Here is a 16993-nt window from a genome sequence, read left to right as displayed (position 1 = left end):
ACGTCCCGATCGATTATTAAAATACAATAATCGATTTTTACTCTTAACGTAGATTATGTGCTTTAGATTTAGGCTGCATTTAAGATACAATTTAACTATTGTCCATATAAGAGAAAAAGAAAATGACAGCGTTGTTTTAATAGCCATTGTTTATAAGACACTGTAAACACTGTACTTAACATCAAAAACGAATAAACATTGGAGAACATCAATAGTTACACTGATACATTTCTTAGCCATTTTTGAAAACAGATAATAAAAGCTCACAATGAATATTAAAACAAATGACAATCTGTATTTACACTGTGATAATGCATAATACTGATCATAAGCACAGATAACTCTAAATTGTTTTCCTTTTCAAAGCATTAAAGTGCTCATTCTTCGACCAGTTGGTGGCTAGTGGAGGGAGGTGTGTGTGTGTGTGTGTGTTTCACACAAGTGAAATTTCATTCATGTGCTGCTGTCCTCATGCAAGTGTACACACACCAAATAAGATCATTAAAGCCAGATCAATAGATCTTTTGTGGTCATCATCAAAACAGTCTTGATGGAAAACATAGATTTCCTAATTCCAGGACTACACTGATGGCTGCAAAAAGGTCCAAGTTAGTTAGAGTTACAGAACAAAGTCAAGAAACCACTAACTCACAAATCATCTGGACACAGATACTAAAACTGTATTATGCTAGGAAAACTGGAATGTTGCTATTAAACATGTTAATATCCACAAACAGTTGCCATGGAGACACATAGCCTACTAGTTGCACAGCTATAATCAATACATGAGGACCTCGCCCCGCAAGGGTTTTAAAAACACACATATAGGAAGAAAATGCTACTGTCCTGCCAAGTATGTAGATAAACGGGGAATCTTACTGAATTTATGATTTACAGTTCTGATTAAATCCCAATATTAATACTGCTGTTTAGTTTCACAACTGATTCCTGTGCTGGCATTCTGTACAAGAATTACAACTGTGACAAACGTAAAGGATGCAAAGCTTAATTATCTACTCGTGTTCATGAATACGCACTGTTAATACCAAAGTCCCCCTTTACAACAAAATAAAGGACATGCTGAACTATAAGTCATTAAATTATCAATAGGTCATTCAAAATGTACATAACTGTTACATAACTTGTTGCTTGCTGACATTTTGATTAACATTCAAATGTATACATCTGGTTTTAACTGGAGATACATGACTTTGAATCTAAACCCTTTACAACCACACTACCTAGTACAAAACATTTACAAGATATATACATTTGTACAACGGAAGGAAAACAATAAATAAGTGAACTGAGAATGAAGTTTGCGTCCCCTCTAACCATCGTCTGTTGAATCACCAAAATGCAGCTAATGTACTGCAAAAGCTGTAATAAACTGTGACAGTGTTCAGGGTACAGCTGCTACAATTTGTGCTCACCATGAGAGAAAAAAATCCAGTTTTATAGAGATAATTCACATTGTCCTCCATCAACACAATCCACTATCAGTCATTATTCAGTGTCATCTTGTATTTGTTTGCATTGACAATGCTACTGTCACACCGTTATTATCCCACATTAACTTGGTACGTACTTTTTTCTCAGAAATCCCTCTCTAAATGTGACAGAAACCTTTAAAAACCTATCTACACTGCATTGCTCTGTAACCTGGTGCTGATAATATTGGCAAAACAGTCCCAAGATGCTTCAGTGAATGTCACTATCCATGAATTCCTCTTTGATTGAGTGTTTGCTACGTGACACTTTGCAATCAGGCATGTCAAAACCAAAGTCAGCCCACTCATCAGTCGCCGCCGCCATCCCTGATGTCCCAACCACACCTGGCCTGTTGGGGATGGTGATGGTGTGGCGGACGCGGAAGTGCACAGCCTCCATAACACGCTGACGTTGGAGTTCCCCGCCGGCGGCCCCAATAGCTGCCATTGCCGTGGCAGCCATGTTGCTGCTCGAGCGAATGAGCTGCTGGCCATGGCCGTGGCTGTGGCCGTGGTAGTCATGGTGATGGTTAGAGGAAGGAAGAGGGAGAGCAGTGCCTTGCTTCATGTCCTGCAGACCTCTCCAGATGGCTAACCGGGACTGCTCTGGTATCTTCAGGGCACCGAGATCCTGGAAGATGGAAAGAAGGTGAGTGAGAAACATCAAAATCAAAATAGATCCTTCCTCTGCCTGACCCAATGCTATCACTGGTTTACATTTAGGTGCCCTGTTTTTGTGTATACATTAACATGACTTGTGTGCCCCTTGGTCCAGTTTTAGGCCTGTGTTCTGTTTATGTATGTCTTTCCATCTATTACAAATAGATCCTCCCAAAACCTCGCAAACATGACTTGTGTTGTGCATGAGTTACCTCCATGGAGAGAGTCTGGAGATGGTAGATGGTCTGCAGGCCTTGGGAGATGAAGTAGTCAATGAAGTTCTGACAGCCCAGACTGGTAAGAAAGCTGCATGGGGAGAGAAGCAAGGCTGCTTAGACTCATTAGAGCATAACTATAAAGATGAATATAGAAGTGCTAAATAAACAACTTCATTCACAGTGATTTAAAGTGCAACGTGGAGTTTGCTACAACAGAGAACACTGTAAGATGATCGTCAGTGTGTCACATAGTTATAGGCAGAGCAGAACAGAAAGAAGCATCAGTCACTTATATCACATGTCGCTAAGCCCCATCACCATTTATTCACCTGGTTTGTTTTAATTCAGCATGATTATGAATTAGATTTAAGATTTAGCCTAAACTGTTCCAAAACGATACATCTTGACAGATTTAGTAGAAGTGAAACCATAAGCATGCATTTATATTAATGATTCATAAGGCAATTGTTGCTTTGATGAAGAATCTTTATTATAAATACATGAAATGTTATTCGTTTGGCAACATACAATGTAATCATGAGCGACGTTAGCTGTACACTTTAGCTGTACAATAAACATAATATTCTAAAAAGCAAAAACTGTATCAAAACTGTTAAAATTGCAAAAGCAAAATATTAATCCTATGGTAATGACACATATTCTTAGAAAAGTATGAAAAAAGTTTTAAATTAAATAGAACTTAGAAAATAAACAATGGAAATTTCTTTTAAAGAAAATTAATAGTGCATGGCAAAGAGTTTGGTGGCTGTAAAAAGAATGACAGTATGAATGGTTGTAGATGTAACCGTTTACACACAGTTTGGGGTTTGGGGTTACACAACACACCTGTGGCAGCCACGCGTCTGGAACTGCATGTCCATGGTTACTCTGCCATATTTGTGATGCAATCGACCGTTCACTAAAACCCTCCCCTGAACTTTGACTGTCCAGTCATGGCTTAGCGACTGTAGCTATGCACAACAGGTCCGTCAAGCTTTCTCCGTTTGCCAACATGCCAAAGCATTGTGCATTTGGGTGCGTTTGATACTCAGGATCTGAAAATGTGGTGGGTGGTGCAAAACAATACGAAGAACTTTGCAGGGAATGAATGGTTCAAACAGTGGGAGCTCATAAGTAAGAAACAACCATCCAAATTCCCAAATGTCTGCAACTATGTGGGAATATTGAGACTGTACAACAGTGAAACGACTAGCTGTCATGTAGAGGTTATATTAGAGAGATACAGAGAGGAAACAGGAAGGACACACATCTGTCCACAGCTGAGAGTATGAGTGTATCTGACACCATTATCATTGCTATCTCCTTTTGTGCTATTCTATAACCCGAAGCTTGACAGACAAAGCAACAGTAACTAATGGGCGGGGCTTAGTCAAGGGTGACTTGCGTTTACATAGCAGCTGTGCTACACTCCAACTGACTGCATAACACACTTCCATCTAGTCACATGTTGCTGCAAGGGAGAACTTTTGATCAAACAAAGTGTCTGTTTTTGGCACAAACAAGGCACCCATTCATGTCTAACCCAACAAGTGCATCTGATTGTCTGCTGACCTTATACAGGGGTTAAAGAAGGAGTGTCATTGGAGGGTGAGGTACCTGACGAAGCTGGGGTCAGGGTTATATGGAGGGGGAGGGCTGCAGTGGGCAGCAGACACTAAAGTCTGACTGCCGTGGCCACCGTTCATATCACCATTGGCCTGCATGTGGTGGCTGTTAAGCATGTTGGCGCCTGTGAGAAAGGAAGGAGGAAGGGCGATCAATAACGTCATGCTTTCACGCCATTGATCTGTCTGCAGAATAACAAGACAGGTTCACAAAGGACACTCACCCATATGAGTGATGTTGTTGGGGGCAGAGAGGTTTTGCTGGGGCTGCTGCCCCACCAGCTGATTGATTGAAGGTGGTCTGTTGAGGCCTGCATGGGCATGAAGCTTGTTCATGTTGGACATTGGAGAGTAAGAAGAAGGCGACGCTATGTGGCTCCTACACAAAACAGGAGAGCGTACAAGACGTCAGACAACTCTGAGGAAATACTGTTTGTTCTCTGACTTCTGCTTATTTATCTTTCAATCAAACTGAATCATCAAGCTTGTGCGTGTGTGTGTGTGTGTGAGAGAGAGAAACTCACGGCCTCTGCAGTAGCTGCTGCTGTGTTTGTTGTCTGTAGGACTCCACAAGTGGTTGTGGCACCAGCTCCACCAGCTCCAAACTGTCTTTAATCTTCATCAGCAGCTCAAAGTTATCTCTGCCACGAACCTGCACACAAACACCACATATAAGGCAACGTAACAATAAGTGACCGTCAATTTGTTTTGTCTGAAACCTGTTCATAGTAATTGCATTAAACAAGTGTGTGAGAGGCTCTTACAGGAATATAATAAATCTCCTCCTCTCCGTGCCGCCTCTTCCTCATGTTAATGTTTGGGCTGGGAATATTAGGCGGGCTCTGTTTGAAGTCTGCAGATCAGAACAGAATCATTGTCAAGTATGGATCCCAGCTTTATAACGAAAACCTAAACATATATGTAGTCATATACAATACTTCAGATTGGCCAGAACTAGGTTGCTCCAGCAACTCACAAACTTTAGGTTTTAAATGTGGTGAAAACAAAACGACTCACTACGTTTATTGGCGTTGCCATTTTTGGCCACGCTGTCATTCAGAGCCTGCTGCTCCCTGAAATGGTCCTCGTCTGCTTTCCGGTCACGGCCTGGACACGCACATATCCGACCTTCAAATGACCTCCTGCCCAGGACCTGACCGCTGCAGAGATGATTAAAGAGTTAAAGTCTGCTTTGAGAACAATTCACTTTGCATCATTCCTATACATCTTTGCTGGTCATTGATGACACGTAACTTACTCCCGGGTCTCCAAAGTGATGATGATGAGGATGGGTCTCCTGTTCATGCCGCCCACACAGCTGCTGTTGCACATGAAGTTATACAGGATGGTGGTGAACTCAGTCCCCACCTGCAACACACAATAAAGGACAGCCGCCTCAAATTAGATTTTGATTTCAGATCCAGAGGGCTTCACTCCTCTTTATTATTTCTCATAAGTTTTACACATTCATCCCTATTTCACAAAGCGACTGACTGGTTTCCCGTATTTCACTCGCTCAAGACTGAGTTGCGTCTTTACAATCCACCACCAGGGGGCAATGTTGCAAAACACTTTGGATTAAGAGATGAAGGCTGCATGGTGTTTTTCGTTGATTTCTTCAGGTGCGATCACAGATGTGATGATTTCTCATGCCTGTGCTTGTCTGGACACGCACAAACTGGAACACCGTTATTTACAGCTGTGAAGTATTTAGATAAAAATGACTTTTTTTCAGAAACAAACTCGGCCCATCTTGGAAAATAACATTTAGGAGAATCTAAATCCAGAGCTTAAAAGTTCATCTGTTTTATTCCACCACTTTTTGAACACAGTATTTGTTGTTGGTACGTTGATCAATCTGTTATTTTAGCTCAGACTAATGCTTCTCACCATGTTTGTGTTCATCAGAATCCAGCCTCATTCCACATCTACTGAATATGACGTGGACAAGCAGCCACTGACCTGTGGAGTCTCGTATGGGACCATGACGCTCTGTCGGCCTGTGACCGGATCGTCCACATACTGGCTGAGGTTGTTCCCCTCCACACGGATCAGGTGACTGGCAGGAGCAACTTGGCCTGAGGAGAGGGTGGATAGAGAAAGGGAAAGATGGTGAGGATGGAGGTTTACTTGAGCCAAAGCACCAGGAAGTCACCAGAGTAAAGGTAAGATGCTTGAATTGAAACTAAGTTTTAGTCAAAGTTCTTCACTGTCCGGCCTCACCGTCGTTGAAGTCTCGTCCCAGCTCGTGGTTCGGGCAGCGTTTGACCACTTCGGTGATGTGCTCGGCCTTCTTGAAGACGGGCATGGCCCTGATGATGCTGCCATGTGGAGGCGAGGAGGACAGTTTGATCTGGATGGGACACGTCTTGGCAATCTGACAGTAGAGTTTCTTCAGCAGGGGTGAGTACTACGAAACACAGCACCAGAGAGGATCAGAACAGGGATGTGAACTGAGGAGCAGGAATCAAAGTTTGGGTCCTCATGACCTTGGATTTTGGGTTTTATACCAATTAAGTTTGGGGTTGAAATTGTTCCTGCAAAGTTACATATTTAATTAAAACCACTGAAATGTCAAGAAGAGGGGCAAATAGACAAAATAAAAGAGCAAGTAAGAGCTGAGTGATAATACGGCGTGGAGAGAGTGGGCTGTGAACACGGGGAGTCATTATCACATCAAATAGCAACTGCAGAACAAATTGAACAGACGTAGCAAATGAATGGAAAGGGAAAGCACACAACTACATAGCATTAAGTTTTATACTGTGTCGTAAAGGTGATGACTGGGTTATTAGAATGAATAAATGACTGTTATCCAGCAGAATGAGCCGGTGGTAACATTAGCAACGTGGACTGTACAGCTGTGTGTGTGTGTGTGTGTGTGTGTGTGTGTGTGTGTGTGTGTGTGTGTGTGTGTGTGTGTGTGTGTTTGTGTGTAAAAACTAATGGATGGTGAGAATGTGCTGAGCTGTGCTGAAGCAAACCTCCATGCTTCTGTAACGATTCCTTATTTTGAAAGCAGTTGCTCACACGCACGTGCACGCTGACGCTGACGCCGCTTATGGGCGGATTCACGCAGACGACACTAGGATGAAAAAGCCTTAACATGCCCCGACACAATCACAAAATCTCAAACATCTTCCTCTGGTAATCAGACTGGGCTTACAGAGAACACAGAGGAGACATTTGTCCTGTGTGGACTTGCAGCGAGACGTGACTACAAGAGCAACAATGCAGAAATTTACAGTATACAGCTCAATGTATACAATTCACAGTGACGAATAAGATAAATACGTACATACTGTACCTACAGAACCATATTCCACATGTTTAGAATACTTATTTTTCCATATTTATCATTTATTACTAATCAATATAGGTTCAATATAGGTCTCTTGCTACACTTATGTGTCAAAATGCTCTGCAAGGTTCCAGGTCAGGTTCCCAGACCAAACTGGAACCTGCTGACGTCTCTGGATCCTGCTTGAGTGTCTGGATTTCGGCCATATTATGTATTTCCCCCCCATTTCTCCAGGCTTTTTCTCCAGGCTCTCCACTGTATCCCACCAGCCCCACAATACTGATTATGAATCTCAGGAATTTAAATCTCACGCTTCTGTTTTACGACTCTGCGTTTGAGTCTCAGCTTGAAGTCAGTCGTCCCTCCAGCTGCAGGCAGAAGCCCAGTTTGATAAATGTGCCTGATGATGGACGCTCAAACAGCTCCGGCCTTCCAACAATCACGGCTTCAGTTCCTTATTGTGACAGAGAGTTACTAAGCCCCTTCTAAACCACTCACACATTGCAACCCCATGCACACTAAAACACACACACACCCATAGCCACAAGCGCTCCCTCTGGGCTAATGGAAATACCTGTGCACATCACCTTTTCCCACCTAGTTTTCCCTGACAAGTCTGGACAGCTCATCCATACCATGAATAAATCATTTTCTGCAATAAACTGACAGATTTATTCACAGACGTCAGAGCTTTTCCCATTGGATCGCCGCCGATACATTATTTGATTCCCATCATGATTACAACAGGAAGATTTATTTAATGAGGTTTATTCCCTCACTTTTCAAAAAACAAGCAACTCTATGTTCCAAACACTGGAAGTCTCCTATTAACAGGACAGTTTTATGGAATTACTTTGAAATGGTCAAGCAGTACAACAACTTTTTCACCTCAGTTTGTGTGTGTGTGTGTTTTAACAACTACTACCATCCTCTAGTCCTCATTCATTTATCTTCAATAGCAACAGAGCTCATCCAGAACAGTTCCACCATTATTTAATTGTCAATTTCCATTAACATCTCCAAAGTTTATAAAGATCATAACGAACTTTCCAACTCGGCCACTCCACCAGGCGAGCGGCAGACTCACACAGATGCTGCGTTTACACACTGAGGTGGCCAGTTACCTCACAAAGAGAGTGGGAGGCTGCTGTTGATACCATGTTATCAGGAGGTCAACAGCCACTTAAACTCCATCAGTGTAAAAGTGTGATTGACTGAGCAGCTGTTGCTTTTCTTATCCACAGTAACACACTTTGTGTTGATGATTTGTGGGAGCAGCAGGACAGAAGTTGTGGTTTGTGATTTGCAATGTTTTTGAACACATCTTCAGTTCAGGAAGGTCATAAATTTGTCTGTTTTCAGTTTTTCTACGTGCAGATGTCTCAACTCGTCCACAGCACAGACTGGTGAGCACAAAAACACACACACACACACCTCTGACAGGTCATATATAATTGTTGGTGCCAATTGATAAAAGCGCGTCCTGTTGTATCTGTCGGTGCAGATGAGGTAAGATAAGATAAGTGTGATGGACTGACGAGGTTTTTTATGTTTGCAAGGATGAAAGGACGGAGAGAAGACAGAGAGACTGAACCAAAAAGAGAAACTTCAGTGGTCATTGGCTTTGAAGATGAGACAGAGGTGGAAGAAGGTAACAGGAAGTGACAGTTACACAGAAAGGGAATGAAGTGTAAAATGTGGGTCATGTTTGGAAGAAAAAATAATTTGTGGCCAGATGACATCAAAAATATGAAATCTATTCAAGAAAAAAAACGTGGTAAGATATGAAAAGTTACAGAGAAAGAGAGAATCTTCTTCTTGCTTTCACCCACATTTGTGATTATGTTTTGGGGCCATCACAGCAGCTATCAACCCCCCCTCTCTCTCTCTCTCTCTGCAGTGGACCAGTGGATACAGGTCCTGACAGGCTTCTGGAGACAAAGTGATAATTGCCAGACTCATCCATACACGCAAGCAACAGCATGCCCACCGCAAATTTGCTTAACTGTCCAAATATCGAATGCGTTTACACGCACGTGCATGCACAAGCACACACTCGCACACATAAATATGTATTGGTTCACTGTATTCCGCTCAAACTATGCAGGAAATGTGATTCTCTGTCTCCCCACTCTAACTTTGAAGTCCAGTAATTGCTGTTTGCAAGTCTCAGTGCTACTTTAGGAGATGAGGGGAGATTTAATGACCTCTAGGCTTTGACTCGGGATAACAAAAGCTATTATCTACACTGCATCACTGTAGTTATACATCTAATCCTGAAACGATCACATGGAAACCAATGGAATGTGATCAAAAACACTCTGGTTCTGTTCACTTCAGCCAAACTCTGCCAGCGTTTGACTCATTTGTGCTGATTTCATCTTTTGGCAAAGATGCGAGCGGATAACAGAAGCTTCTGAAGCGCTCAGGTGGTGAAAATGAGCCGGAATGAAAACAATCTCCATCAAACCCACCAATCACAGGCTGCTACTTGCCACTGGCAGGCATTTATACTCCAAGATGCATTTACTGTAACAGACAGGAGTGCACACACACACACACACACACACACACACACACACACACACACACACACACACACACACATACAGTGTTATGGGACAGAATGGGCAGAAGGCTGAAGGTGTTTCCTTCCTGCAGAACTAGAACGTTTGCAAACCAGTGGTGATGCTGGACAATGCACAGCTTTGGAGAACAAAAGGAATGAAGATGTAGCTGAATGTTGCTCAGACGCAAGCTCCTTTGTTTTAACCCTTTGTCTTCTGGGTAAGTATATGATAATAAGTGTATATATTTACAGGGAAATGACATCCTGGTGGTCGCTAAGCAATGAAAACACCTTCTGAGGCAAAGGTGAAGAAACAGTATAAATGTCGCTGAAGTATCACTTTGAATTCAGTTCAAGTTAATCAAGTAAAGTGTAGATTTCATCCTTTCGCTTTCCAGCATCAGTCTGTGTGTGTTGTGTGCTCAGCAGGAAGCCAGTGACGGCGTGGCTGCGGCTGACGCGTGAGGACGGAAGTGTGGAGCCGGGCGAGTTGGGACCTGTGCCCGAGCGGAGAGACGTTAATAGCTGGGAAGAGCAACTTCTGACAGGCCGCCATGCAGTGCAAGCTCCAGCCTGCACCCGCATCACAAACACACACACACACACACTTACACACACACACACACACAGAAGTCTGAGTGTTTGAGAGAGAGAGGTGTCATTATTTGACAGGGCTGAGGTGTTAGATCTCATTTCCAGCCGCAGTGAGGCTCGCCCCTATCAAAGCCAAGGAATCATCTTCATCTTCCTCATCATCATCATTTCAGGGCTTTATTCTCTATTGTAAGAGAAGACGGGGGTAGAGCAGTTTAACCAGGTTTTCATGTGGAAACTCTTCTCTTCTTCTCTTCTTCTTTTATTGTGGAATACCTGATGTCTTAACCAACAGGCAAAAACTCAAACTCTTTTCTCATAATCCCCGAAAGCCCTGTAACCCCCCACCCACTCTCTCTAGGGAGGTGTGTGTGTGTGTGTGTGTGTGTGTGTGTGTGTGTGTGTGTGTGTGTGTGTGTGTGGGGGGGGGGGGGGGGGGGGGGGGGGGGGGGGGGTGAGTGAGAGAGATTATAGTCCATATTCCCCTGTGGCATTTCCCTCTGCCTGAAGCTACAAGAATCCCAGCAGCAGCAGCAGGAACGCCCGACTCCTTCACCTAAACACACTGACTCAGTCTGGTCACCGCAGTCATCCTCTTTGTCAAGCATGTTCAAACACTGAATCTTTACACACACACACGTTTAACACACACACACACACACACACACACACACACACACACACACACACACACACCCTGGTATTACTTTGGGGGATTCCCCTCACATTAGCAGGACCTGATTTGTTCCGAGCGACTCGACTGTAATCCCTCGTCTTTTCAGAATTGACAAATGCAGACAGGATCTGAGTGCTCACAACATTTTTCTACCGAGCCCAAATGATAACCAGATTGTAGAAATACTTATTTACTGTAGTATATCTCAATAAAAGAACTTGTTAACTCAAAGTATCCACTACGGCTCTCAAAATAAGCACTTCTCTTCTAGTTAGAACTTCAACACACAAATCTTTTCCCTCCTTGTGGTTCAGGGTCTCTTGTCTCTACCGCATTGTCTTTTTAGGACCAAAGATATATACAGTGTCTGTGCATAATCACACTTGGATCCATTATCTGACGCTTTGCCAGCTTTCTAATCGTGCCTGAAGGTTACAAACAAAGAATTACGGTGAAGTTCAGAAAAGCTGCAAACAATCATCCAGCCTCTTTCTTTCTAATCCCGCCTGTTTTATGGCATCATAAATGTAATCTTAATAATCACAGGCTTCCTCTCCATCCTGCTCTGCTGTGAGCAAAAGCAACAAATAATCCATGACTCTTTCCTCTATGTAGGGCCGTGTGTGTGAGACCCCCTGCTGTGGCCTGTCCCCCCAACTCCATCAATGAGAAACAGTTATGAAGGACCTAAGAAGACTGCAACACTACAGATATATTATTATTATTATTGGTGAGTTAGTTTGCTAATCTGGGAAAACCTCTCAAAGCTGGCGTTACACAGATCATTAAATAAGTTAAAGAAGCTTTCTGTGTTTTGTTCCAGATGAATGGATGAATTGCAGTGAGTAATCAGGAAAGAGAAACATATTTCCCTCCTGTGTTTCTTGGTTTCTGTTGCTGTTTGGCCGTCAGAAGGAGCCCAGCCAGAGCGGATCTAAGAGCGAGGAGATGACAGACGTGTTTCAGGAGACGACAGAGCGCCCTGCAAGCTCTCGGCGCCAGAGGTGACAGCCACGAGTGTGTGTGCGTGTGTTAAGACCAGAGAGAGAAGAGAGAGAGAGAAAGAAAGGCAGCAGGTCAAAGACCACCACTCTAATGTCCAGAGAGGGATCCTCTTACATCACGGAGAGCCAGGTAAAGGAGCCCACCACGCATGATTACCTCCAACAAACACAGCCGCAGAGGAGCCCCTCGGTATGCGCACACACACACACACACACACTCACACACACACACACACACACACACACACACACACACACACACACACACACACACAGCAGAGAGGAAGTGCAGTTTGTCTCTGGTTTCTCTTGTTTGGTGGAGGTCAACTGTGTGACGATCAGAGGCAACACCTCCAACACCCACATCAGACTGCTACCACTACACCCACATGCCCATTGTGTGTGTGTGTGTGTGTGTGTGTGTGTGTGTGTGTGTGTCTTTAAATACTGTATTAATTAGTTTCAGTCTTAACCCTAAGTTACATATCAGGTTATTTTATTTCATTATTCATACAGACCAATATACTACTGCTCCTCCTCCTCCTACTATACTACTACCAACAATAATCATAATAAAAAGCAACAAATGTGGTTTTGTTTTTGTAAATTTAAACTTATAAATCATAAGAAAAGAAGTTACTATTTGCTTTAAGTAACTATTAAGTAAACAATTAAGATATTGAAAAAAATGGCCATGATGAAAGGCTTAAAGAATCTAATGAGACCAAAGGTAGAACTTCATGAATTGATCTCAACGTAACTCTGTGTGAACAAATACCTTAATGACTTTGCAAGGGATTATTGAACTGCGTGATTAAATACCAGATAATATTATTAATAGTCCAGAAAGTCTGAACACCGCGAGAGGAAGAATTGTTGAGAAGCACAAACAGAAGAAACTAACTTCTGTCCAACGCTTCACCTCCTGAGCTGAGAGGTGAGAAGAGGACATGAATCACTGCAGGAACCGCTACTCTCTCCTGTACGTGCAACAGGCCTGTACATGTGCTGGCTTGATTGAGCGTGTGCAACTGTGTGTGTATGCGTCTGAGTGTGCATGAAAGAGCGTCTTTGTGTGTGTGTGTGTGTGTGTGTGTGTGTGTGCTTTTATGTACGTACAAGAGTTATTGAGTAAGACAGAAATTAAGACAAAGAAAACGAGGGCATCACTACACTATACATCACATACACACACAAAAGAGTTACAAGCGTGTGTGTGTGTGTGTTTGTGTGTGTACTCACGGTCCATGTGGCGGACTTGGCAGTGCTGGACTGCTGAAAGGACACCTGGAAGGCGTGTGGCCCTGGGTAGTCTGTGTTGGAGGGGATGGCCGGGGCCGGCGACAGGCCCTCAAAGGTGGAGTTGGGCTGCGAGTAGGGCGAGGGGGTGGGCACGGCCGACGAGGAGGCGTTCTCCGAGCTGTAGGGGCTGGCGGAGGTCGCGCGGCTCCCCAGGCTCTCCATGCTGCTGCTCAGCAAGTTGTACTGGGACTGTGAGGAGGAAGACAGAGGGACGAAGATGAGCGAGGTGGAGTGGGAGGGAGGAGAGCGGCAGAGGGAGGACACAGGTAGAGGTGTTGGAGAGACGGGGGGCTCAGAGGGAGGTCGGATTACACTGGGAGGGAGATCTGTGAATGGTGTGTGTGTGTGTGTGTGCGTGTGCGTGCGTGTGTGAGTAAGAGAATAGAAGGTGTTCTTGCTTGTGTGTTTTCTACATACCAACACAAGCTTGAGAGTTAAACTTGACTGAGATTCAGCCGCAAAATCGGCAAAAGCGCAAACACCTCTACCTGTGTGTGTGTGTGCGCTTGTGTGTGTGTGTTGATCAAGCGTGTGGTGGTAGCAGTCAGTCTCCTCGGGGCTATGAGCAGAGTTGTAAAACACAGGCGTAATCTGTGCTCTGCCTAATTGCCTGCCATTCCCCCCTTGTCCTCTCTGCTATGTTTGAAAAGAGGGAAGATTTGTTGCACTGAGGTGTGTGTGTGTGTGTGTGTGAAGTGTGTGTGTGTGTGTGAGTGTCAATAGAAGTGTCAATCCTGGCACACTCAGGAGCCATAAACTTAGGAAAACAGCTTCCATTTGTTAACCAACAGCTTGTTTATCCAGATTGATTTCAGTCATGTTACATCAAAACACATAGGAACTGCAGACAACAAAGCTCATCAACATCGAACAATAAACAACAAACAACATTCAAGTCCAGTAATCAGCCCATATGAGACCAGATTTACTCTGATTCAACCCAAACAACAAACCAGACAAGAAAACAGACATGGATGAACATATGTGTGAAGCAAGAGCACATCCATGTACGCACAAACCAACACACATAAAGAGTTTATGTGCAGAAAAACAGAATCTTTACCTTCTTCTTTACGTAGTACATCCTCTAGTGGGAGTGCTTTGGTCTCATATGTCAAAAAAAATGTCCAAACACAGAAAAGCAGAGAGAGCAAGGGATTGGACTGATCAGGCGAAGTGTGCATCAGTGGAGGGACAGTGGACCGCTCACTCTCACACACACACACACACGCTGACACATGCACTCACTCTGCACACACACACATTCACAGAGACAGCCAGGACAGGGGAAAGGTGAGGACTGGCGTGGAGCGAGAGGAGCGACAGACTGAGGCGAGCAGAGAGGGAAAGAGGGATGGGAACCCAGAAAACGGTACGGAGTTCTAATTATGGCATGTCCGGACATAGACGGCAATGCCGGGGGCGCATGTACACACACGCTCCAAAACACCTTGTGAAGGCCTGCGTTAGGTAAACACTGTCTGGTCTGACACACAGAGCAAGACAGAGTGTGTGTGTGTGTGTGTGTGCCAGAGACGGGGAGGGAAAACACGAAAGAAGTTCAAGGGTCAAAAAGAAGAGATTAGGTGACTGTTATACAGAAACTGTGATCAATATGTCCAATAATACCAAAAACATACAGATAAGGAGGAAGAACGAAGAGGAGAAGCTGCACAGAGACGTTGAGGTTAAACTGTGACAGTGTCAATGATTTATTGAGCTGTGGGTTTAAATACAGGAAGGTTTGTTCAGAGAAAGGTATCATGTGATTGATTGTCCCATTTTCTTAGGATGTGAGTTTTTTTTATCTTTTAATATTTCCAATGTCACACAAAAATAGTTAGAAATCCGCCAGAAAAAATGTATATTATCAAAGAAGGGAGGGTCAGATTTGGAAATCAATTATTTTTGATTTAGATGATTGAATATTTTCCATAATTCCATGAGACCAAGCCACCCGAGGACACCGGGGACCTCAAATGTCTCCACAGTTTAGCTGAGGACGAAAAGCAGGGGACAGGTCAACGCCCTGGACTCAACCCAAACTAATGCATGCGTAGGGTGCATGGATCTATACATCTGACCCTGAGTCAGAGACACGCAGCAGTAAATAGCACAAGGCACCGGGTTCAATGCTTCCTGGACACGTTGTTTGTTTGCCTGTCTGTCAGCAGGGCGTCTCAAACAGCCTGATGGTGGCGCTGTAACTGCCACTTTTATGATTTGACCTACAAATTCAGAGTCACAGAATAAAATCAGATAAATTAGTCGACTGTTCCCAAACTTAGTGGACTCCAAGCATCAGTTGACCTGATAGTGGCGCTATGGCAACAACGGCTCAATTCTGTCACTACCTTTAGGACAGGACATGGTATAGAATCAAACATTGGTAGGCTTGCTTAAACTTCACCACTGAGATGCAGAGTTATGATTTGAGGACTGCTCGACCTTGGCAGAGGTATGAACCCCTCACTGACGGACCCCCATATTGTTTAGTAACCTGATTTCCAGGTTCTTCTCTGTGTAACGTAAATGTTCCTTGCTGTAGTGTTTTCCACAGACAGACAGGCTGTTAGGAATCTGAGTCAGACCTGGTTCAGGGTCAACATGGCCAGATAACCAGGTTACTCATAGACTCTTAACCCGGATACTGAAACCAGGTTAGTGCTGAACGTGTGGACTAAGCGGCTTATTAAAGTGCATGTAAACACATTGAGTGTAAGAAGTATTCAGCCATTGTGGTTTGAGTCACACTGAAAAGCAGGTCAGACAGCCGCACAATGTTAGATGAGATACAAATGTTTACTGTGATGGAAAAAAAAGTGAATATCATTTCTTTGACGTTCACATCCTGATGATCAGCGAATAAAAGAATCATCCTGCTTGTTCACGGCCTTTGAAATCTCCCTCTAAAAAGCCTTTGTCAAGGAGGTTTTACAGAGACGCGGAAAGCCCAGGTGCTGGTGTCGACAACAGAAAACATTACACACGCGCGCGCACGCGCGTGTGTAATGCGCACGTGCTTACATGGCACATACACATACACACATGCGCTCACAGGTGTGCTTGGTCTTAATACCTAAACCCAATCCGCAACAAGTCGAAACAGAGCGAAAACCTCCGCTGCCACTGTGTGTGTGTTTGTGTATGTGCGTGTGTGAATGTGTGTGTGTGTGTGTGTGTGTGTGTGTGTTTGTGTGTATATGTACTAACCATCCTGAGATCATCTCATGTCCCCTATGGGCAGCCTTCCTGGTAGCTGCCACTCAAAGGTGCAGCTTTAAAGGCTCGGAGTGTTTAGAAACGTGGTTAAGCCGCCACAACACCCCTCACTTGTCAGGATGAGTGAAACATAATAGAGTGAGGAGCGGGCGAGCGTTACCCCGCTAATGACCTCTGTGCACAACCGCCTATCAACCGGAACTACACACCGTTACTCCTCACACATTCAGAAAAAAATATAAACCCTCCTTACATTAATGACACGGCGTCATGTGCCAAAGCGGTGTGTGTCTTGGCGAGGTGAAGATGGGACCTTTGATGTGTAAGGTCGC

At 44.0% G+C, this 16993-nt stretch overlaps 1 protein-coding gene across 2 annotated transcripts; it reads right to left on the bottom strand.

Moving 5' to 3' along the window:
* Window positions 1-253: 253 nt before the first annotated feature.
* Window positions 254-14792, bottom strand: tp73 (tumor protein p73). 2 transcript variants are annotated; one of them, XM_076163344.1, is made up of 12 exons: window positions 14503-14792; window positions 13380-13628; window positions 6217-6403; window positions 5956-6071; window positions 5252-5361; window positions 5011-5153; window positions 4758-4846; window positions 4518-4645; window positions 4218-4372; window positions 3986-4118; window positions 2363-2456; window positions 254-2121 (listed from the first exon to the last, which is right to left on the bottom strand). In XM_076163344.1, exons 1-12 carry the CDS (start codon window positions 14521-14523, stop codon window positions 1702-1704), a joined length of 1845 nt encoding a protein of 614 aa, XP_076019459.1. In that variant the 5' UTR covers window positions 14524-14792; the 3' UTR covers window positions 254-1701. The 2 variants fall into 2 exon arrangements, with proteins under 2 accessions (XP_076019459.1, XP_076019460.1); XM_076163345.1 differs by having other exon boundaries at window positions 5014-5153.
* Window positions 14793-16993: the final 2201 nt, after the last annotated feature.

Source organism: Genypterus blacodes, unplaced genomic scaffold, assembly GCF_046128005.1.
Source record: "Genypterus blacodes isolate CSIRO-AG114 ecotype Tasmania unplaced genomic scaffold, CSIRO-AGI_Gbla_v1 ptg000131l_1, whole genome shotgun sequence".
Lineage (NCBI taxonomy): Eukaryota > Metazoa > Chordata > Actinopteri > Ophidiiformes > Ophidiidae > Genypterus > Genypterus blacodes.
The sequence above is the reverse complement of the archived record's forward strand: the minus strand, read 5'-3'. Positions and strand labels throughout refer to the sequence as shown.